General features: G+C 40.0%; 1 protein-coding gene across 8 annotated transcripts in view; it reads right to left on the bottom strand.

The window, feature by feature from the left end:
* Window positions 1-17,358, bottom strand: part of LOC116686714 (F-actin-monooxygenase MICAL2) — an 81,144-nt gene that overhangs the window by 58,605 nt on the left and 5,181 nt on the right. For all 8 annotated transcript variants that reach the window (XM_032511740.1, XM_032511738.1, XM_032511742.1 and 5 more), the window contains exons 2-3: window positions 6,447-6,833; window positions 5,151-5,358 (exon numbers count right to left, since the gene is read on the bottom strand). In XM_032511740.1, the coding sequence (XP_032367631.1) occupies window positions 5,151-5,358; window positions 6,447-6,710 (472 nt within the window). In that variant the 5' untranslated portion in view covers window positions 6,711-6,833. The remainder of the gene's footprint in view (window positions 1-5,150; window positions 5,359-6,446; window positions 6,834-17,358) is intronic.

The following is a 17,358-nucleotide window of genomic DNA, read 5'->3' as shown; positions in this document are numbered from 1 at the left end:
AGAGAGAGAGAGAGAGAGAGAGAGAGAGAGAGAGAGGAAAGAAAAGGTGGAAAGCAATGCAAATAAAAGAGTGTTTTTGTTCAACTAAATTTTAGTGTTTTAGTACTTTTTCGACAACGTTAATGCATGTTGCTATCACCACAGTCAGCGTTATGACAGTCCTAGTCTCGTCATTATCACCGTTATATATATTTTGCCAACGTTATTAGTGTTCTAAATTAGCAGTACACTTAATTAATGGACCCAAGGTCAGTCTGATGAAAACGTCTGTCTTTGCCCTATCAGGACCGAGATATTCTAGCATTGCACAGCGCTGTGGAGGAAGCTCGAAGATTTGGTTATGTTCTACCTCTGTTTAGAAGTGGTGAATTTACAGCCCACAGAAACTTAATATGATATTGTGTTTGACTATTGTTTGATATTTAGTGATGAAAAATGGATTTTCATTGAGTTTTATCTTAGCAAAATGCTCTGAGTGAATTTAAGCTGGGCTTTTATTCTGAAGGATAGACACGGAAAAGCCAGCGTACATAGCGCCTTTTTTCCCCAAACCTTTTTCAACACAACAATTCCAATGTTCTTGTCAGCTATCTGCTCGTGCTCCAGGAAAGTAAAGAAAAGTTTTGTTGGTGGCCTATACCCAACAATCATGTTACGTTGGAAGCAGAAAAAAGTGAACCGCAGTCAAAGCCGGTGAACCTCCTCCAGCCCCGCGCTGTACATAGTTTGTCAACATCCTGCTGCATGCTTTTTTTTTGTTTTTATGTACATTTTTTTTCCCTCAACCTTTATTGTTTAGCTGTTTAGTTTTATTAACAGTTTTAATTATCCCATGCTGTCCAAATTGCTCCAAACCCCAAGTTCATTGGGTATGCAGGAAACTAAGTGTGAAATAATAATAATAAAATTTGTATAGCGCTTCTCCCAAGCTCAAAGTTGCTTTACAGAGTAGAAACAGTAGAGAATTTTTCTCCCATTACTCTGTCCTCTTTGACTGTCTACATCTTGAAACTAAGCTGCGCGATGCAGGGAACAACTTCGACTGGCACATGAGCAGACAGGGGTTTATTGGAGCGGTGGATGCGCTATGCATAAAAACCTGGAGCGTCCTATGAAATGACGCATAAAAAAATAAATAAAAATGGCTCGATCACGCAAACTTGATCTTGGGAAGTCAAAATCATGATCGTGATTAAAATTCGATTAATCGTGCAGCCCAAGCGACAAGGTTCAGTGATTGGACCAATTCATTAAGATATAAAATCATGGATGACCTACAAAATTCTGATGTTAAACTCAGACAAAACCAAGGTTATTGTGCTGGGCCCTAAACACCTCTGAACCTCATTATCTAAAGATATACAGTAGCTACACTGGATGGCATTGCCCTTGCCTCCAGCAATACTGTCAGAAATCTAATTATCAAGTTATTTTTTATCAGGATATATGGTTTAACGCCCATTTAAAACAAACCTCAAGAACAGTCTTTTTTCACCTTCTTAGCATTGCCAACATTTTGGTAGTCTAGCTCTCACCAGACCAAGCAAAGCTCCATAGATTTGAGATTGAGCTTCTCTATTGTCATTGTGTTAAACCTGCCAATAGCGCGCCAGATATATAAGACAGTTTGTGATTGGTTCCCACAAAACTGTGAACTGAAGCAGGAGAATTAAACGTGCAGGTTTCCAGACCAAGCTGCAGGGCAAACTCAAATCACCGGCAGAGTGGCCGGGGTTTACCCAGTCTAAAACTTAGGCACATCCTGTCTCAAAACAATGCTGAAAAACCTTTTTACTTCTAGGCTGGACTATTGTAATTCCTTACTAGGTTGCTCAAATAAGTCCCTTAAGACTCTCCAGGGGTCTCATTTATAAAACTGTGCGTAGGATCACTAAAGTGTACGTACGCCCAAAAGCCAAAAATGGCATACGCCAAAAAATAATTCAGATTTATAAAACTGTGCACGCACATTTGTAAGCAATGTTCCCTTTATGAATCACAAATTACACAAAACTGTACGTGCGTGAATCAGCCTCTTATCCTGCCCTGTACACGCCTATTTTTAACCATAAATAGTCAATGGAAAGCACCTCAAGAACACTGATAAGTATGTTAATGACCCTGGCAGTTGTTCTTATGTGACGCCGAATAATTCCAAATCACAACAACTGCTCACCTGCTCAAGTCTGTACACCTGTGAATGTCACTTAGTTGTCCTGTCTCTGTCTTAACATAACTTAATTTCCAGTAAAATATGATGACCCATGAAACATGAATATCAAACTTGATAGCTTAATCAAATGTATTTGTGACATGAATAAATAAAATAAATTACTGAAATAATACATATTTGGAATAGAACATCATTGGTCCTTTCACGAAAACCAGTAAAACAACGTAGCGAATATAGAAGAAATGTAACAAAGTATTATTATTGTCAATTATAACATTATTGCCGCAGCCCTAAAGATGGTCTCCCTCACTCTTTTCTTTTTTCTTTACACTGACTATGTAATTAGATTTCCATGGAAAGAGGCTATCTAACTAACAGCCAGTGTGTGTACATATTGAGTGATGCGGGAGCCAAAGACAGATGAGCTCAAGACACTCACACAAGCACCATTCGTTTTTTTGAGGTAAGATTTATATATTTATATAGGCTGCTCGAAAAAGTCCATAAAGACTCTTCAGCTGATCCAGAATGCTGCAGCGTGTGTTCTGACAGGAACCAGGAAAAGAGACCACATCTCTCCTGTTTTAGCTTCTCTGCATTGGCTTCCTGTAAAATCCAGAATAGAATTTAAAATCCTTCTTCTCACCTACAAAGCTCTTCATGGTCAGGCACCATCTTATCTTAAAGAGCTCATAGTACCTTACAACCCTACAAGAGCACTACGCTCCCAGAATGCAGGGTTACTTGTGGTTCCTAGAGTCTCTAAAAGTAGAACGGGAGCCAGAGCGTTCAGCTATCAGGCTCCTCTCCTGTGGAACCAGGTTCCAGTTTGGGTTCGGGAGGCAGACACCGTCTCCAAATTTAAGAGTAGGCTTAAGACTTTCCTTTTTGATAAAGCTTATAGTTAGGGCATAGAATTGAATATTGTTAGGGAGTGAGGAGTCGCAGCGTCCGCCTAACCCGGCCCACCTGCTTCTCGTCATAGTTGTCAGATTTATCTATCACATAATCAAGAATATAATAAAACTAAAGGGAGTCTTGGCATACAGCCCGATCTGGTTGGGGAGAGTTCTAGCCTGATCAGGCCCCTCTCTTTACCCTGTCTCTCTTGGTTATGCTGAAATAGCTTTAGACAGTTGGGGACTTCCTTTGATACACTGAGCTCCTCTCTCCTCTATCTATAGATATTTCTATCTTTTCATTTATGTGCATCCATGTCCCAGAAATGCTAGTTACTAACCTAGCTCTGGGGAGTCACTCCCCGAAGTCTTTATGTTCTTTTTTCCCCAGCATGTTGCATTGGATCAGGGATGCTCCAAAATCATGGTAGCAGCTGTCGCCATGGTCCCGCTACACATTCTGCGATGCCATGTTCATCTGCTACACTCTGCGGTGCCCAGCTACGTCCTGCTGTGCCTTTTAATGCCGCACAATGCCCTGCTATGCCATGAACTACTACAAAGAACTGCTACAAACTACTATTTTTTCTATTTTTGTTATTTCCACTCTTCACTCTAACCCCAACCGGCCCGTCAGACACCGCCTACTAAGAGCCTGGGTCTGTCCGAGGTTTCTGCCTAAAAGGAAGTTTTTCCTCACCACTGTCACGCTGTTGTTTGCTCTGGAGGAAACTACTAGAACTGTTGGATCCTTGTAAATTCTGGAATGTGGTCTAGACCTACTCTATCTGTAAAGTGTCTCAAGATAACTCTTGTTATGAATTCATACTATAAATAAAATTGAAAATTGAATTGAAATATATTTAGCAGCCTATTTGGATTTTTTGTCAAAGAAGCAGCCTCCTCTCTTTGTGTCTCTACTGTAACTCTCTTGCCCAGGTGAGGAAGTGGTACCGCAATGTGTGGCACTCGTCACGGTCAAGTTAGTGGCGAGACCGAATACTACAGCACTGCCAAGAGTCAAGACGGGGTTAAACCGTAAACAAAGAGAGGTGGGCTAACGTTAGGCTAAGGCTAACTCCTTAGCGGCTATCACTTTGCAGCATTTTCCTTGCCAATGTAACGTTACTGTCTTTGCCTAACAAAATGGGTGATGCCCAGCTGTAGATTACCACTCATTAATTTACCGGTTTCATGGATCCTCATCTTGATTTTCACGGAAACATGGTAACAACAACGCTGTGAAACACCATCTGCGAATGATGAGTGTGACGCTACGAAAGCGAGAAACGCGAGTGTAGATGACGTTACCTACCAACGCAGTAACTAATCACCCATGGACCATCTCCCTCTCACACCCATTGGCCAACTTTGGCAGACCTGCTATCTCCTCCTTTTCTACACAAAATAAAAAAAATTTAAAAAGTTTGCACGTCGCATAAGTGCGAGTAGTTTTAAAAATGACTTGCACCGTCTCATTTGGTCGCAGTCTAGAGCCTTGCCTGTTAAGAACATATCTGGAAGGACAGGTCGTCAATAAAAAATATGCATAGACCAATTGTTATAATCAACGTTGTCAAATATGTTGAGTAATCATTGCAACCCTAATTTGTATCTTATTATATTTTAGTGTAACCGCAGTGCAACAACTTTTGGCTCGTCATTATATTATATGGCAGCAAACGCTGTCTGCATGGATTTTTTAAAAATCTAACCCCCCTTGCTACTACACTGTGACAGTGACTTAACGTTAAAAAAAACTGGCGATGTAATTTTGTCCTGTCCACACCTCTGTGTGTGTGTGTGTGTGTGTGTGTGTGTGTGTGTGTGTGTGTGCGTGCGTGTGCGTGCGTGCGTGTGCGTGCGTGCGTGCGTGCGTGTGTGTGTGTGTGTGTATAAGAGTGTAGCCCCGCTCTCTGTCAACATGCAGAAAGGATGGATAACTTTGCGTTTGGAGGTACTGTTTTGGCACCGTTTGATTTAACGTGAATCGGTCCTTTGTAGTACCAATGTAATTCAGTCGGTAGCCTACCCAAAAAAAGAGATTCTGTATTAAACCCTAACTGATTTATACTCACTGATGTGGTCAATGGAGCCAGCGCAGAACTTGCCGTAGAACTTCTTGGCTCCAAGGCTCTTGAGGTCGTGGATAGTGAAAGGCCAGAGGTGGAGCACGTTGTTCCTGGAGAAGGTGTCCCTCTTCTCAATCACCACCACCTTACAGCCCAACAGGGCTAGCTCGATGGCTGTCCGCAGACCACAAGGACCACCACCAATGATCAGGCACTGAATAAAAGAGGCAGAAGATTAAAAAAGTTGAGTACTGGAGAAAAAAAAGAGAGTCTCTAAAGAACTAACTATGTGTGTGTTTAGACTGCTGTAGTTAGTCCTATGTTAAATTACAGTTTTTATTTTTAAAAGCCAGTTATTTCATGGATCCAGGATAATATGCATCTAAGAAAACACAATGTATTCATTACAGAATAGTCAGAACGTCTACTACTGCTGATTTACAATAATTAAAAGGTCGACACAACAGGATAATGCATAATTGGCATTATTTGTTCAGTCACCTTGCTTGATGCTTGGCTTGCTCGCTAGCTATGTTCCACAACACATGTAACCTTATCTTACCTGATGTGTTTTATCCAATGTATTAGCAAAGAAGAAAAAGAACGAGAAAGACGCTCTGCTTGTGTGAGTAACATTACATCCCAGTATCAAACACACAGGCGTTGCAGCTTTAGCGAGACATCAGTTATACAACTTTGAGCTGAGTGTATTTTAATTACGTATTTTCACATACGTCTTATACTTATACAATTAACTTGCAAGATTATCTTTTACGACAAACATCACATGTGTAATTCATGGCCTTCCATATTCACAACTGTACATATTTTTTCCCAAAATAAAGTCCCATGGTGGTCCACTGGAAGGGATGGGACTTTGCCTCTCTAATATGACTGAGTAGCAGGTTAGCTTCCTAGCTACTACAGTGAGTAGTAACTACAGTCAGTCACCATACTTCAAGGACCACATATTTTCTGACAACATGCAAAAGAATTCCATTGTGGCACTTTATTGTGTGATCACACTTTTACTGTTTTTTATATGAACCAGAAAACCTCCAAAACTATTAAAAGGTCACAAGGCCGTTTACCTTACCACACTGTCCGGTATAAAACCTTTGATGCATTCATGTGCCAGCACAACTTAAATATTTGTTGTTGCTAAAGGCTCAGACAAGCATGAACCCTCCCATTATCAAAAAACAGCACTAGCCTGCAAAGATACTGAACCAAACTAGTTTTCCATGTCTATTAGTAGCCTTAAACTCCAGTAAAAGATCCTCTCAAGTTGGTCTTTCTTACCATGGTGCCCTGGCAGGCTTTATTCTGGTTGTAGACCTTGTGCTGTGCCCTTTTGTCCAGTTTGGCCCACAGCGCCTTGACCTTCCAGGTGCTGATTGCAGCTTTCAGTGAGCTGTAGAAGTTGTTGTAGTCCAGAGGATCCAGCTCCAGCTGCCTGCAGAGGATGCCGAAGGCCTGCAGAGTCCCTTTACAAGTGGATGCCTTGACAAAGTTCTCAAAGAGCACGCTGGCCTGCGCTGTACGCTCATCCTCCGTCTCACCCATCTGCTCCAATTATAAAAATCTCTCTCTCTTCTTCCTCTCCTGCTTTCTTCTCCTGTTCCCTCTTTCCACACTGTCAAGACTGGATTCCTATGACGCGGTGTGTGCCATCATGCTTAGCTAGTTCTGAAAGAAACAAAAACAATTTGTAGACAGAAGAGACTAGAAATAAAATCAATCAACAATTGTTCTTATGGTGGTTACTGATAATTAAGACCTGCTTTCACACATTTTCCTCCTTATAACATAGCTTTATTTCATAGCTTATTTTCAGTAAGGCCAAGATCCTCCAAGTGCCACTGGCACCTCAGTGGCTGGCAAGCATCAGACAGGTGTCAAGCAGATATCAGAACACTGGCTGCCACAGGAGTTAAATCAGGACCGTGCACAATTTTTTTTTACCTTAACATCCTCCTAGTGAAGAACCCACAGAGAACTAAACTTTTCAGTTCCCCTCAGCTCTACAAAGTGTTTTAGCATCCTGCAGCCCATTGTTTTGGTTTTACAGCCCCCAACTTTAGTTTTGATTCAGTCTCATTGCAAAAGTCAGAATAATTTCCTACCACAGCATGTAAGCGTTTTGAGGGAAAAACCTCTGTACACTACTTGTCCAGCAACAAACTTGTGACAGACATCAACTGACTGGTGAACATAGTTTAGCATTTAGCAGCAAAAGAGGTCCGTCTAATGTAAACTTAAAATACATTCAGGTTTTGTTAAATTTTTGCCCAACAATTTTCCTTAGTTACTACAGAAGGTTCTACTCTGTTTTTGTTGGAAGATCAAAAAGTACTTCACCTTAAGTTGTGACAAAATCTATTTGTACTTTTGCATCAAACTAAATCCCCCTTACAGGGCATGCAATAATAACAATATTCATTATCCTCAGCAAAACATGAGCACATACACTATGTGGTGGAACATTTTAAAACATAAAGCAAAGGTCACATTCCAAACGTAAGGAATGTCTGCAGCTCGCACTGAAAATAAACTGCAGACGTCAATGTGTTGCCTCATGTAGCCAGAGTGTTATGTCCTGACTTCTGTATGAGGTGCCCAGGGACACACACAGCTTTGGCCCTACATCCCGGAAAATGACTATATTTCAAAACAACATTTATCAGAGAGTTGCAGAAATCAAATAGTCACTAATTAAGTTGCACAATTTTTTTTTTGCACAACAAAACATTTTCCCCCCCATCAGCTCCACTGAATGTCTGATTATGATTGCGACGGAGAGTGCCCTAAGAGGGGTTCAGCTGAGCAGTCATGGGAGAAGCTCAAACAATGTGGCTGCAGGATTACAGACAAAATAGTCACATCACAAGCAAGCATCAGCTTGGTGAGACACAAGATACAGAAGAAACAACCCTAAAAGACAGCAGATGTACAAAGCAGACTACATACTTTGATCCCTTGCTGCTCAGGAGAACATCATTCATGGTTCACCCAGAGTATAAGAAATGTCCTGATTCCTGGTTCCTTTGATGATCTTATTTATCTTATTTGAAAGACCAAGGATTTGGGCGACCTCTAGCTTACCCAGTAAGAGCGTGCTCCCATGTAAGCTCAGTCCTCTGCAGTGGCCCAGGTTTAAGTCCAACCTGCGGCTCCTAAATAGTGGAATTCTTTTCAATTTTATTTATATTATCAAATCATAAGTCACCGCGAGACACTTTACAAATAGAATAGGTCTAGACCACACTCTAATATACAAAGACCCAACAATTCCAGTAATTACCCCAAGAGCAAGCATTAGTGTGACAGTGGCGAGGAAAAACTCCATTTTAGGAAGATCCTCGGACAGACCTGGAGAAAATGAGCTCACTATTGACATCAGGATGGCCGAAAGCCTGCGCATCTTCCGCCGGAGGCTAAAAACACATCTCTTCCGACTGCACCTCGGATAAACACATTTGCTTAATTAAAGCCAATGTACTTACACTTACTACTTGTCTGGAGTTTGCACCTTCAGGGTTAAAAACGTCAGCTAAATGACATGGATTGTAATGGTATTCGCATGAGCTCCTTAATAAATTTTACAGTTAGCACACATCTATTTTTATTCGCAAATGCGTGTGTGTGTGTGTGTGTGTGTGTGTGTGTGTGTGTGTGTGAGAAAGCTGAGTAAACAAGTTCCTGCCCAGACTAGATGCCAAGAAAGAGAGGGAAAGCACAGAGTGAGTGAGAAAGACATCCAAGAGAGAAACAGAATGTGTGTGGAGAGGGTTCTACAGACCGACAGCGGTGCAGAGAACTCTGATGCAGATTGCTTATTATCATTATCATCATTATTATTATTATTATTATTATTATTATTATTATTATTATTATTATTATTATATCCAGAAGTTAAATCTGACCAAAGAGAGTGCATACTTGGCCAGGAGATCTGGTGCCCCTGTATGTGTTGCTGATTAGCTCCAAGATCAGTGATTTCTGAAAAACAGGAAATGTGAACTGCTGGAATGTCAGAGAGCTGAAGTGTGGATCTGCTGCCTCCTACTTAGAGAAACACCACAGAAAAGTCTGTTGCATCAGAGATCAAATGAAGGACACACTGCAGTGGACAAAAGGCCCATGAGATTCTGAGAAATCCTGACAATAGCTTTTACTATGTAACCCAAAATGTGTAAAAATGATAAAACAATGAATGTTGTTTTGCGGCTGTTCGCGATAAATAAAGAAATCCTCATAGTCTGTAAGATTTAATCTGAACATAGCTGTTGAAGTTGACTATCTGTTTCCATAATGAGACCAATCTTGACTTGTTGATTTAAAGAAAAGCTCAAAACATGTAAGTCATAAAGTAGTCAGACACAAAATAAATACAAAAAGTACTGCAGTGTGTGGATGCAAGGGCATACAGCACTGTAGGTTTGGTTTAAAGAAGTCAGAGATTCTTTAAACAATTGACAGATTTATATAAATTCATGTAACTAGTCCAGTGCCCATTCAAACATGTCTATTTGTAAAGGCTTATTGCTTGGCCTCTTGTATTGCTGCGTGCAGCTTTCTCCAGAACCATTGTACTCTGAAATAATTTACAGAAGGCCCCCAAAACACATAATATGCTGTAGGCCTATACTACTGACTTACTGTGTTCTTTTACTTTAAAGAAAAAAATACATTTCCCTGACAGAGAACATCGCAAATTCAGATTCTACTTACAAATTATTACCATTAAAAATATGATGCAATAAACTACTTAGCATTGTATTATATTAGTTTGGCTGCGGTCCCCCCCTTCTCTCCCTTTTTTATCACTGTCTTGTCTGTTGTTGTTGTTCTGTGTTTTACATGTTTTATGTTTTGAGTGACTTAACTTTAGACGCACTATTGTTAGGATTTAGTGAAGTGAAAGGCAGTAGCAATATCCACATGTACTTTCATTTGGACCGCAGCTTTTTTTGAACATAGGTGATCTTTCACTTTTAGTTTGGAATTGTAGTAGACTGAATGCTCCTCATAAATGAGCCAGCACAGGATTACTAAAAAAGAGAAATGTTGACATTGCATTATTACAGGAGACACATTTGCTGCTGGTAGGTACCAGCCATTTAGCCAATAGATTCTATCATACAACTGCCTCCTCTTCAGCAAGCTCAAAAACAAAAGGCGTGGTCATTGTTGTCAAACAGAATCTCCCACTTAAAGCGTTGTCCTCTTGGTCAGATGATACAGGCAGGACTGTGATTTCCACGACAGAATTTGATACCATAAAAATTGCATTTGTGTCAGTTTATGCGCCAAATAATTTGATGGCAATTTCTATAATAAGCTCACTTACAAATGCTGGCATTAACTGACTGTTCTTTTATTGTTGGTGAAGATTTCAATGCTGTGTGGGACCCAAATATTGATCGGTCAAACAGAAAAGCCACTGGGGACCAGGCTCAGGCTTCAAATGCTCTGAAATCATGGGCCAGCAGCTTGGGGCTTATAGATATTTGGGGTGTTGTTAATCCACCTGTAAAGATTATTCCTTTTTCTCAGGTAGACATAAATCTTTTTCTAGGATAGATTTTCTTTTTTCATCCCATCAATTATTTCATTCAATTGATAAAGCATTGTTACTTCCAATGACATTGACCATACAGGGGTCCTTGGCACCACCACTTGGCCAATTGTCTCAACGTGCGGTTAGATGGTGTTTCAATACTTCTTTACTGAAAAATGAATCCTATAACACTCAGTTTATTGCAGAATTCCAAATATTTGCAGAAATTAATGTTGTCACTCTAGAAAACCCCAAGATATTGTGGGACACGATAAAAGGTTTTATTAAGAGCAATATCCTACTTTTCTGCTCAAGTGCACATAAAGCTATGTCACTCAAGCTGCAAAACTTTGAAGCTGAGTTTACCAGATTAGACTTATTGTTACAAACTAATTTTACTGACTGGATAACTTTAGAATGATCGTTAGTCAAGAAAGAAATAAAACCCCTTCTGAAACTGAAGTCTGAATTTCTAATTCACAGAGCAAGACAGCGCTATTACTTTCAGGGTGCTAGACCTAGTCACCTTCTCTTGTTTTTTTAAAAGCGTTTTAATCTGTGTTTTGGGGACTGTAAACACACTGTTTTGTAGCTTCTCGACCTGGAAGTGGAAACAGAGAACCCGGCTGAGCCGCGCGCAGAATGGCCAAAGAAATGTGCGAAACAAAACAATGTGCTGGAAATCCCCGACCTGGTACACATGTTGCAGCACGGCTCAATCAGTTGTGACTCGGCTGCAGATTCAGCCCATGACTATTTCATCATTTGCATGTAGAATAGACAGAGGTGTGACAACATCTTATCCCCACGAGATTTCGTGGGATTAAATCAGAAATCACTTTATCTGCCAAACGCCTCAAAAGGGTTTCCACAGTGGCCCTGTAAAACCTGGATCAAACTGAACTGGAGACATTCAGTTTGTATTAGGGAAAACATTCCACTGTGAGCCCTCTTAATAATGAAGGAACTGTTTTCCTCCCATTTCAAGTTGTTTGTAATGACACTGCCTTAACAACAGAGCTCTTGATGTTTAGAGGTGGAAGGGTGGAGGGGGGCTTTGCGGAAGTCTATCACCATTTTCACTGTCTTTTGTTGGTTAAGCTCCAGATTGTTCTTGTCACACCACGCAGCCAGATGAGATACTTCCTGCCTGCAAGCAGACTCGTCATTGTCCTTAATAAGGCCGACCATGGTGTTGTCGTCTGCATAATCAACTTGATGGAACTGTTGTTGGAACTGCAATCTTTGGTGTACAGTAAGTAGAGAAATGGTGACAGCACGCACCCCTGAGGTGCTCCAATGTTGGTGGACCGGGGATCAGACATGTACTGGCTAAGCCAAACATGCTGTTGTCCGTTACTGAGAAAATCCAGGATCCAGCGGAAGATAGTAGGTTCCACCCCCATCAATGACAGTTTCCCCTGCAGCCTTTCGGGTAGGATGGTGTTAAAGGTGGCACTGAATCTACAAACAGCATCCTTAAATAGGAGCCAGGAGAGTTGAGGTGGTACAGAGCATAGTGCAGGCCTAAGTTCACTGCATCATCTACTGAAAAGTTTTCTCTGTAAGCAAACTGCAGTGGATCAAGATGGTGAGCTGTGATGGGTTTAAGATGGAACAAAACCAATCGCTCAAGCCACTTCATGACCAGTGATATAAGGGCCACCAGTCTGTAGTCATTTAGGTCCACGCCACTGTTCTTCTTCGGTACAGGAATAATGGTTGATGGAACCTTGCATAATACGATCAACTGATTAAAAATGTCTGTGAAAACTGGAGCAAGTTGACTGGCGCAGTGCTTCAGGGTGGCAGGCGAGATCCCATTGGGGCCATCTGCTTTCCTCTACCGGCTAAATAGCCGGTCCACATCCTTCTCCTGACGAGATTAAACGTGACACGATTTCTCGTCAAGGTAAGCTTTGAAAGCGGCAGCCTTGAAATTAGTACAGAAGACCCTAATAAGGTTCAGTTGTGGCCTGTGGCCGTTCACGCCACAGCCAGTAAAACTAATATTCCTTCTTCAGATGCGCAGAGGTATTTGTCAAAAGTTCAATTACAAAGTATATGTCCTGGGAACCATGTGTCAGGATGTACAGTACATAGAAAGTAATCCGTTTCTTCTGGTGTTTAAAATACATCTGACAATGCATCTCCTCCCCCTTCTTGTGATTTGATGTTGTACCGTCATATGAGTCAGAGATACCACGCAAACAAACAAGCAGCCAAGCCAGACCTCTCCTGATCAAATTACCCTGACCTCAACCCTCTGTAAAACACAAGGCTTTCTGGGTAACTTTCCCAGAAAATAAATTTTCCTACTTCCTCCCATGACTTACTCAGCAACCTAAATTTGCACTTCATCCTTAGTTTTGATTAAAGTTTTAGTTTCTGAATCCACTAAACACAGACCCAAATTGGTTACGAACTCATACTGGTTACAGACCCAGTAGTAATGGAAAGCTGATATTGTTCAACTTTAAATATTACACTTTAACTGACTTCTTCACTGGTGTCAGTGTGTACATAGAAACTGACATTTAAACTGCTTACAGTGCACACTTGAAGTGTCTTCACCTGAAATTCCAACTACTTTTATCACTTAAGTTTTCTTTAAACACTTGGTAAATAAATAAGTTTGAAATAAATCAATATTTTGTGCCCAATGCTGTACTGCAACAACGCATCAAACCAACCTTTCCGGAGGGGAAACGTCTGGGTAAATATCTACAAACCACATCAGACTGGTCCACAGCAACACACCCATACTTAACCCTCAGATAAGGGGCGCTATGAGGGAGAAACTACTTATCAGCAACATATTTGTTATTCCCTTTACGGGAGACCACAGCACAGTGGAGTAGGTCATTAATTAAAAAGTACAGAATGGAAGCAGGAAATGCACATGTGAATGTGTGTGTATTTACAGGAAAGCTGTGAGCAGTATGTCAAAAGATAATTAGTAGAACCGCATGATATTCAGAGAATTGTTTTTTCTCAAAAGCCGCATATTGGAGTTTTCTTGTAAACTACAAAGTTATGTTTATACTTGATAGGTTGAATATTCCTTCTGCAGGTCTCCAAATGTATTTTCATATATTCTCAAGTATTTAATGAGAGGGACCTTTCCATGCTTAATGTGTTTCATCCCAAAGCACAGTGTGAGAAACACTGTGTTGCCATGACCTTCAATTGAAAAATGTTGCATCTATCTTCCTATAAATTTTGTGCACTCTTTTTGTTCGGAAATGGGAAGATCATATAGTATGGTGGACAACAGGGGCACACACACTGCAACTTAATGAAACACACGCGAATAGACAAAACACAAGCATATTAAGAAAACATCTTCATTCATTTGACGACACATGCGCAGCATTTAGCAAACAAAACCAAATACACAAACGTGCTGCAAATACAATACAATAAGAAAAGCACACAAACCTCAAAAACAAATGCAACAAACAAAACGCTCCATCCAGATTACACAACGGAAGTTCTTCACACAGTTATTTCACAAAACCAAGATAAGGGATTAAGCTGGAATTTCCCAATTATCCTGACTCAATTTAGCCTTGACTCGGTTTCACAAAAGCAGAGGCACCTAAGTTATTATGGAGATTTAGTTTGTTCAGCTAGCCTGGTCCCAACCAAGCTATCAGCCAGGATTTATTAATCAAGGAGCCTTTTTTCTGTTCACTCAGCAGTGGGTTTACCATATTGTTAGCTGCCTGAATTAAAATGCAACAGGTGCATGCTGCTGTTCACGAGAGAGGATTTAATTTTCTTGTGTTTTTCCATTTTCTTGTGTTTCAAGTTGCAGTGCATTTGCCCGCGGCCACCGTAATATAGGCATGTGTTAAATGTGTTCATAAAATTCTTGGCAGACAACATATCTCATGACTACTAAAAAATAGGTTTTCTAGTAAAACTGTGATCTGCAAAAAAAGTGCTTTGGACGTCCATAATGAATACATTATTGAACACGAAAGTAGAATTAAACAAATTCTTAAGGGAACAGTTGAATTTTGGGCAAAACGGGGGTAAAGTACAGCCATATCCAACTCCCAGTTTCACAGAGTCCATGCTTGTACTCAAGTTAGCACAGTGTTTTACATAGATTCTACTTGGGTGAAGCTGCACTCTGTGTGCATGACAGTGTCAAGGCTCATAGGCTATAGTTAGTAGTTCTCCATGCCTGAATCTATTAACTGTGTATATGGACTAGAGCTCGATTAAAACCCAGTATTTTTTTAAGTGGGCTGTAAAAGTTTTAAAACTACGACTCAGAGGTGTTTGAATGACAGAAATGTGTTCAGATGAGATCTTAGTTAATACAAAAAGGACGTACTAGCCTACAAAACAGTGTGTTTACAATCCCCAAAACACTGATTAAAAATACTTTAAAAAACAACAAAGATCTAACAATTTTTTTTACTTCTTCCTAGTTCATAATCTATATTATTCCTCTCTTCCTTGAGACTCCTTCTATAAGACCCTAGGGGTTTTCTTAATCTCAGCTGCACAATCTTTTATTTTTTATTATTTACTTTTTTGTGTTATTGTTGTCTTGATTTTATTGTGCAAAATAAGATAAACAAAAAAAATGAAAAAAACCTTTAGAAACCAGAATTAGGAGGAGACAGTGTTGAGATTTTTAATAACATGTAACTTTCTATATGGATTATAGTATTAAGGTAAAGTTACTTATAATAGCCTATTTGTGCTCCGGGTTATCAGGTATTTTATCTGCTACATTTGACAAACCAACCAGATTAATTTGACAAAGCACATCATGGCTACACTTGCTATCTGTATCATCTTTTAGTCTGATGTGTTAAATAAGTAAATAGTTATTTATTTCAAAATGCTGTTGATGTTATGTAACCTAGTCATTGTTTTCAATAACTGGTTAATAAACCTTTGACTAATTTTGACTGAACCCAGCCATTAAACAGCATGCTGTCACATCGTGCGCCACCCACCCGCAAATAAATTCTCAACCTGTGAGAAACACTGTAGCAGCAGGGTTACGACTTGTTCTCTCATCATTGGTTTGACAAAGCAGTAAAAGTCAAGACATTGGGCCTCATTCACAAAATGTTCTTAAGAACAAATTTAAGAAAAACTTAGTCCTAAATTTTAGTCCTTAGACCTAAGCTGGTTTTAACAAACATATGTTTTGAGAATGTGTGGGCTGTCTACCAAAAAAAGGCCAAAAGGCCAAAACCCAAGCAGAAAATGCTGTTAACAGATTCATTCTAGGGTTACTTAATAGCTTCTGTTAAACATTAAGGCTTGAAATCAAAGCAAAATCCACTTAGGAAATCCATACAATCACCCTCTAAAAATTGCTATATTGTGTGCGCACCTGGGCTTATTTCCCAAAGATTAAATATCTTAATCACTGTGCAACAACAAGATGGCACGGACAAATGCAATTGTCTGAGTCTGTACAGTTGCTTATGCTCACAGATATCCATAATGAACAAATGGCGAGATGCATTGTCAATCTCCCCAGGACGAGACGCAAGTTGGCAGGGCATACTTTAGTGGGATGCGTAATTGATCAAAAAGTGTAACAGTGTTTAAAACTGGCTACTGAAACACTGCCCCGCTGTAGGGTGTCCAGTAAGAACTTGAACCAGAGATGTCTGACTTTGAGATCCAGGAAGATTTATTTACAACTCCAACATGAAGTTAACTATAAAGTTGTGTTTGACGTTACATGTGAAGTTGGATGTGGTTCTTAAATATAAGCAAATAATGATGCACATTAATAAGCTTCCAACTTACTATGAACGTTACTTACCAAAACTAAATGTTACAGCCACCATCATATAACACAAAACAATACTAAGAATTACATTAATTCCTCTGTAATAATTAACATAAATGTAACATATTGCTCTGTAACACAAACAGAGAATACCGTAATTCCTCACATAAAAGCCAGTAGTCAATTAAAAGCCCTGCCTCTTATAGTGGCCAGGGTCATAGTCAACATGGACAAATAAAGGCCGGCCTCAAATTTAAGCCGGGGAAAAATAAAGCTTACCGTAATGTATATTTCTACCAACTTAATTTAACAGATTCAACAATATATTCATTCATTCTTTTTTTTCTGGGTTATAGTCCTCATGTTAAGTATTATTTTTCTACCGGTATTTAAGTCTGTGCAGCTGTATGTGTTACTCAGCCAAGTGTACTGTGTAGTAACGTACAGGTGCCACTAGATGGCAGTAGCTACATTGGATGTAACACGGGTCTCATTTAGTGACAACAGAGAACGACAGGTTTTAGTTAGTGGTGGGCGATACTGCAAAATTTGGTATCGATCTGATACCAAATACATATAGGGTCCGTATTGCCGATACCGATACCAATACAATACTTTTTACTTTAAAAAATACTTTTGTGTAGGGGAATTATTAGTTATTAGGCACTGTAGAATGAATACAACGAGTCGCTGCTCCTCTGCGCGTTGTGTCAGTGAGTCACGTGACGACACAACAACGAATCACAGCAGCGGAGCAGGAGGGGGAGGAGGAGCAATGTGGGCCCAGATGTGAAAGCGGCATTTGCTCAGGAAGGTTGAAGACACAAGCAAAGTATAGTGAACGTAGAGGAGAGATATCTAAATTAAAATATCGA

This window comes from Etheostoma spectabile, unplaced genomic scaffold (genome assembly GCF_008692095.1).
Source record: "Etheostoma spectabile isolate EspeVRDwgs_2016 unplaced genomic scaffold, UIUC_Espe_1.0 scaffold456, whole genome shotgun sequence".
Classification (NCBI taxonomy): Eukaryota; Metazoa; Chordata; class Actinopteri; order Perciformes; family Percidae; genus Etheostoma; species Etheostoma spectabile.
This window is presented reverse-complemented; position numbering and strand designations above follow the sequence as displayed.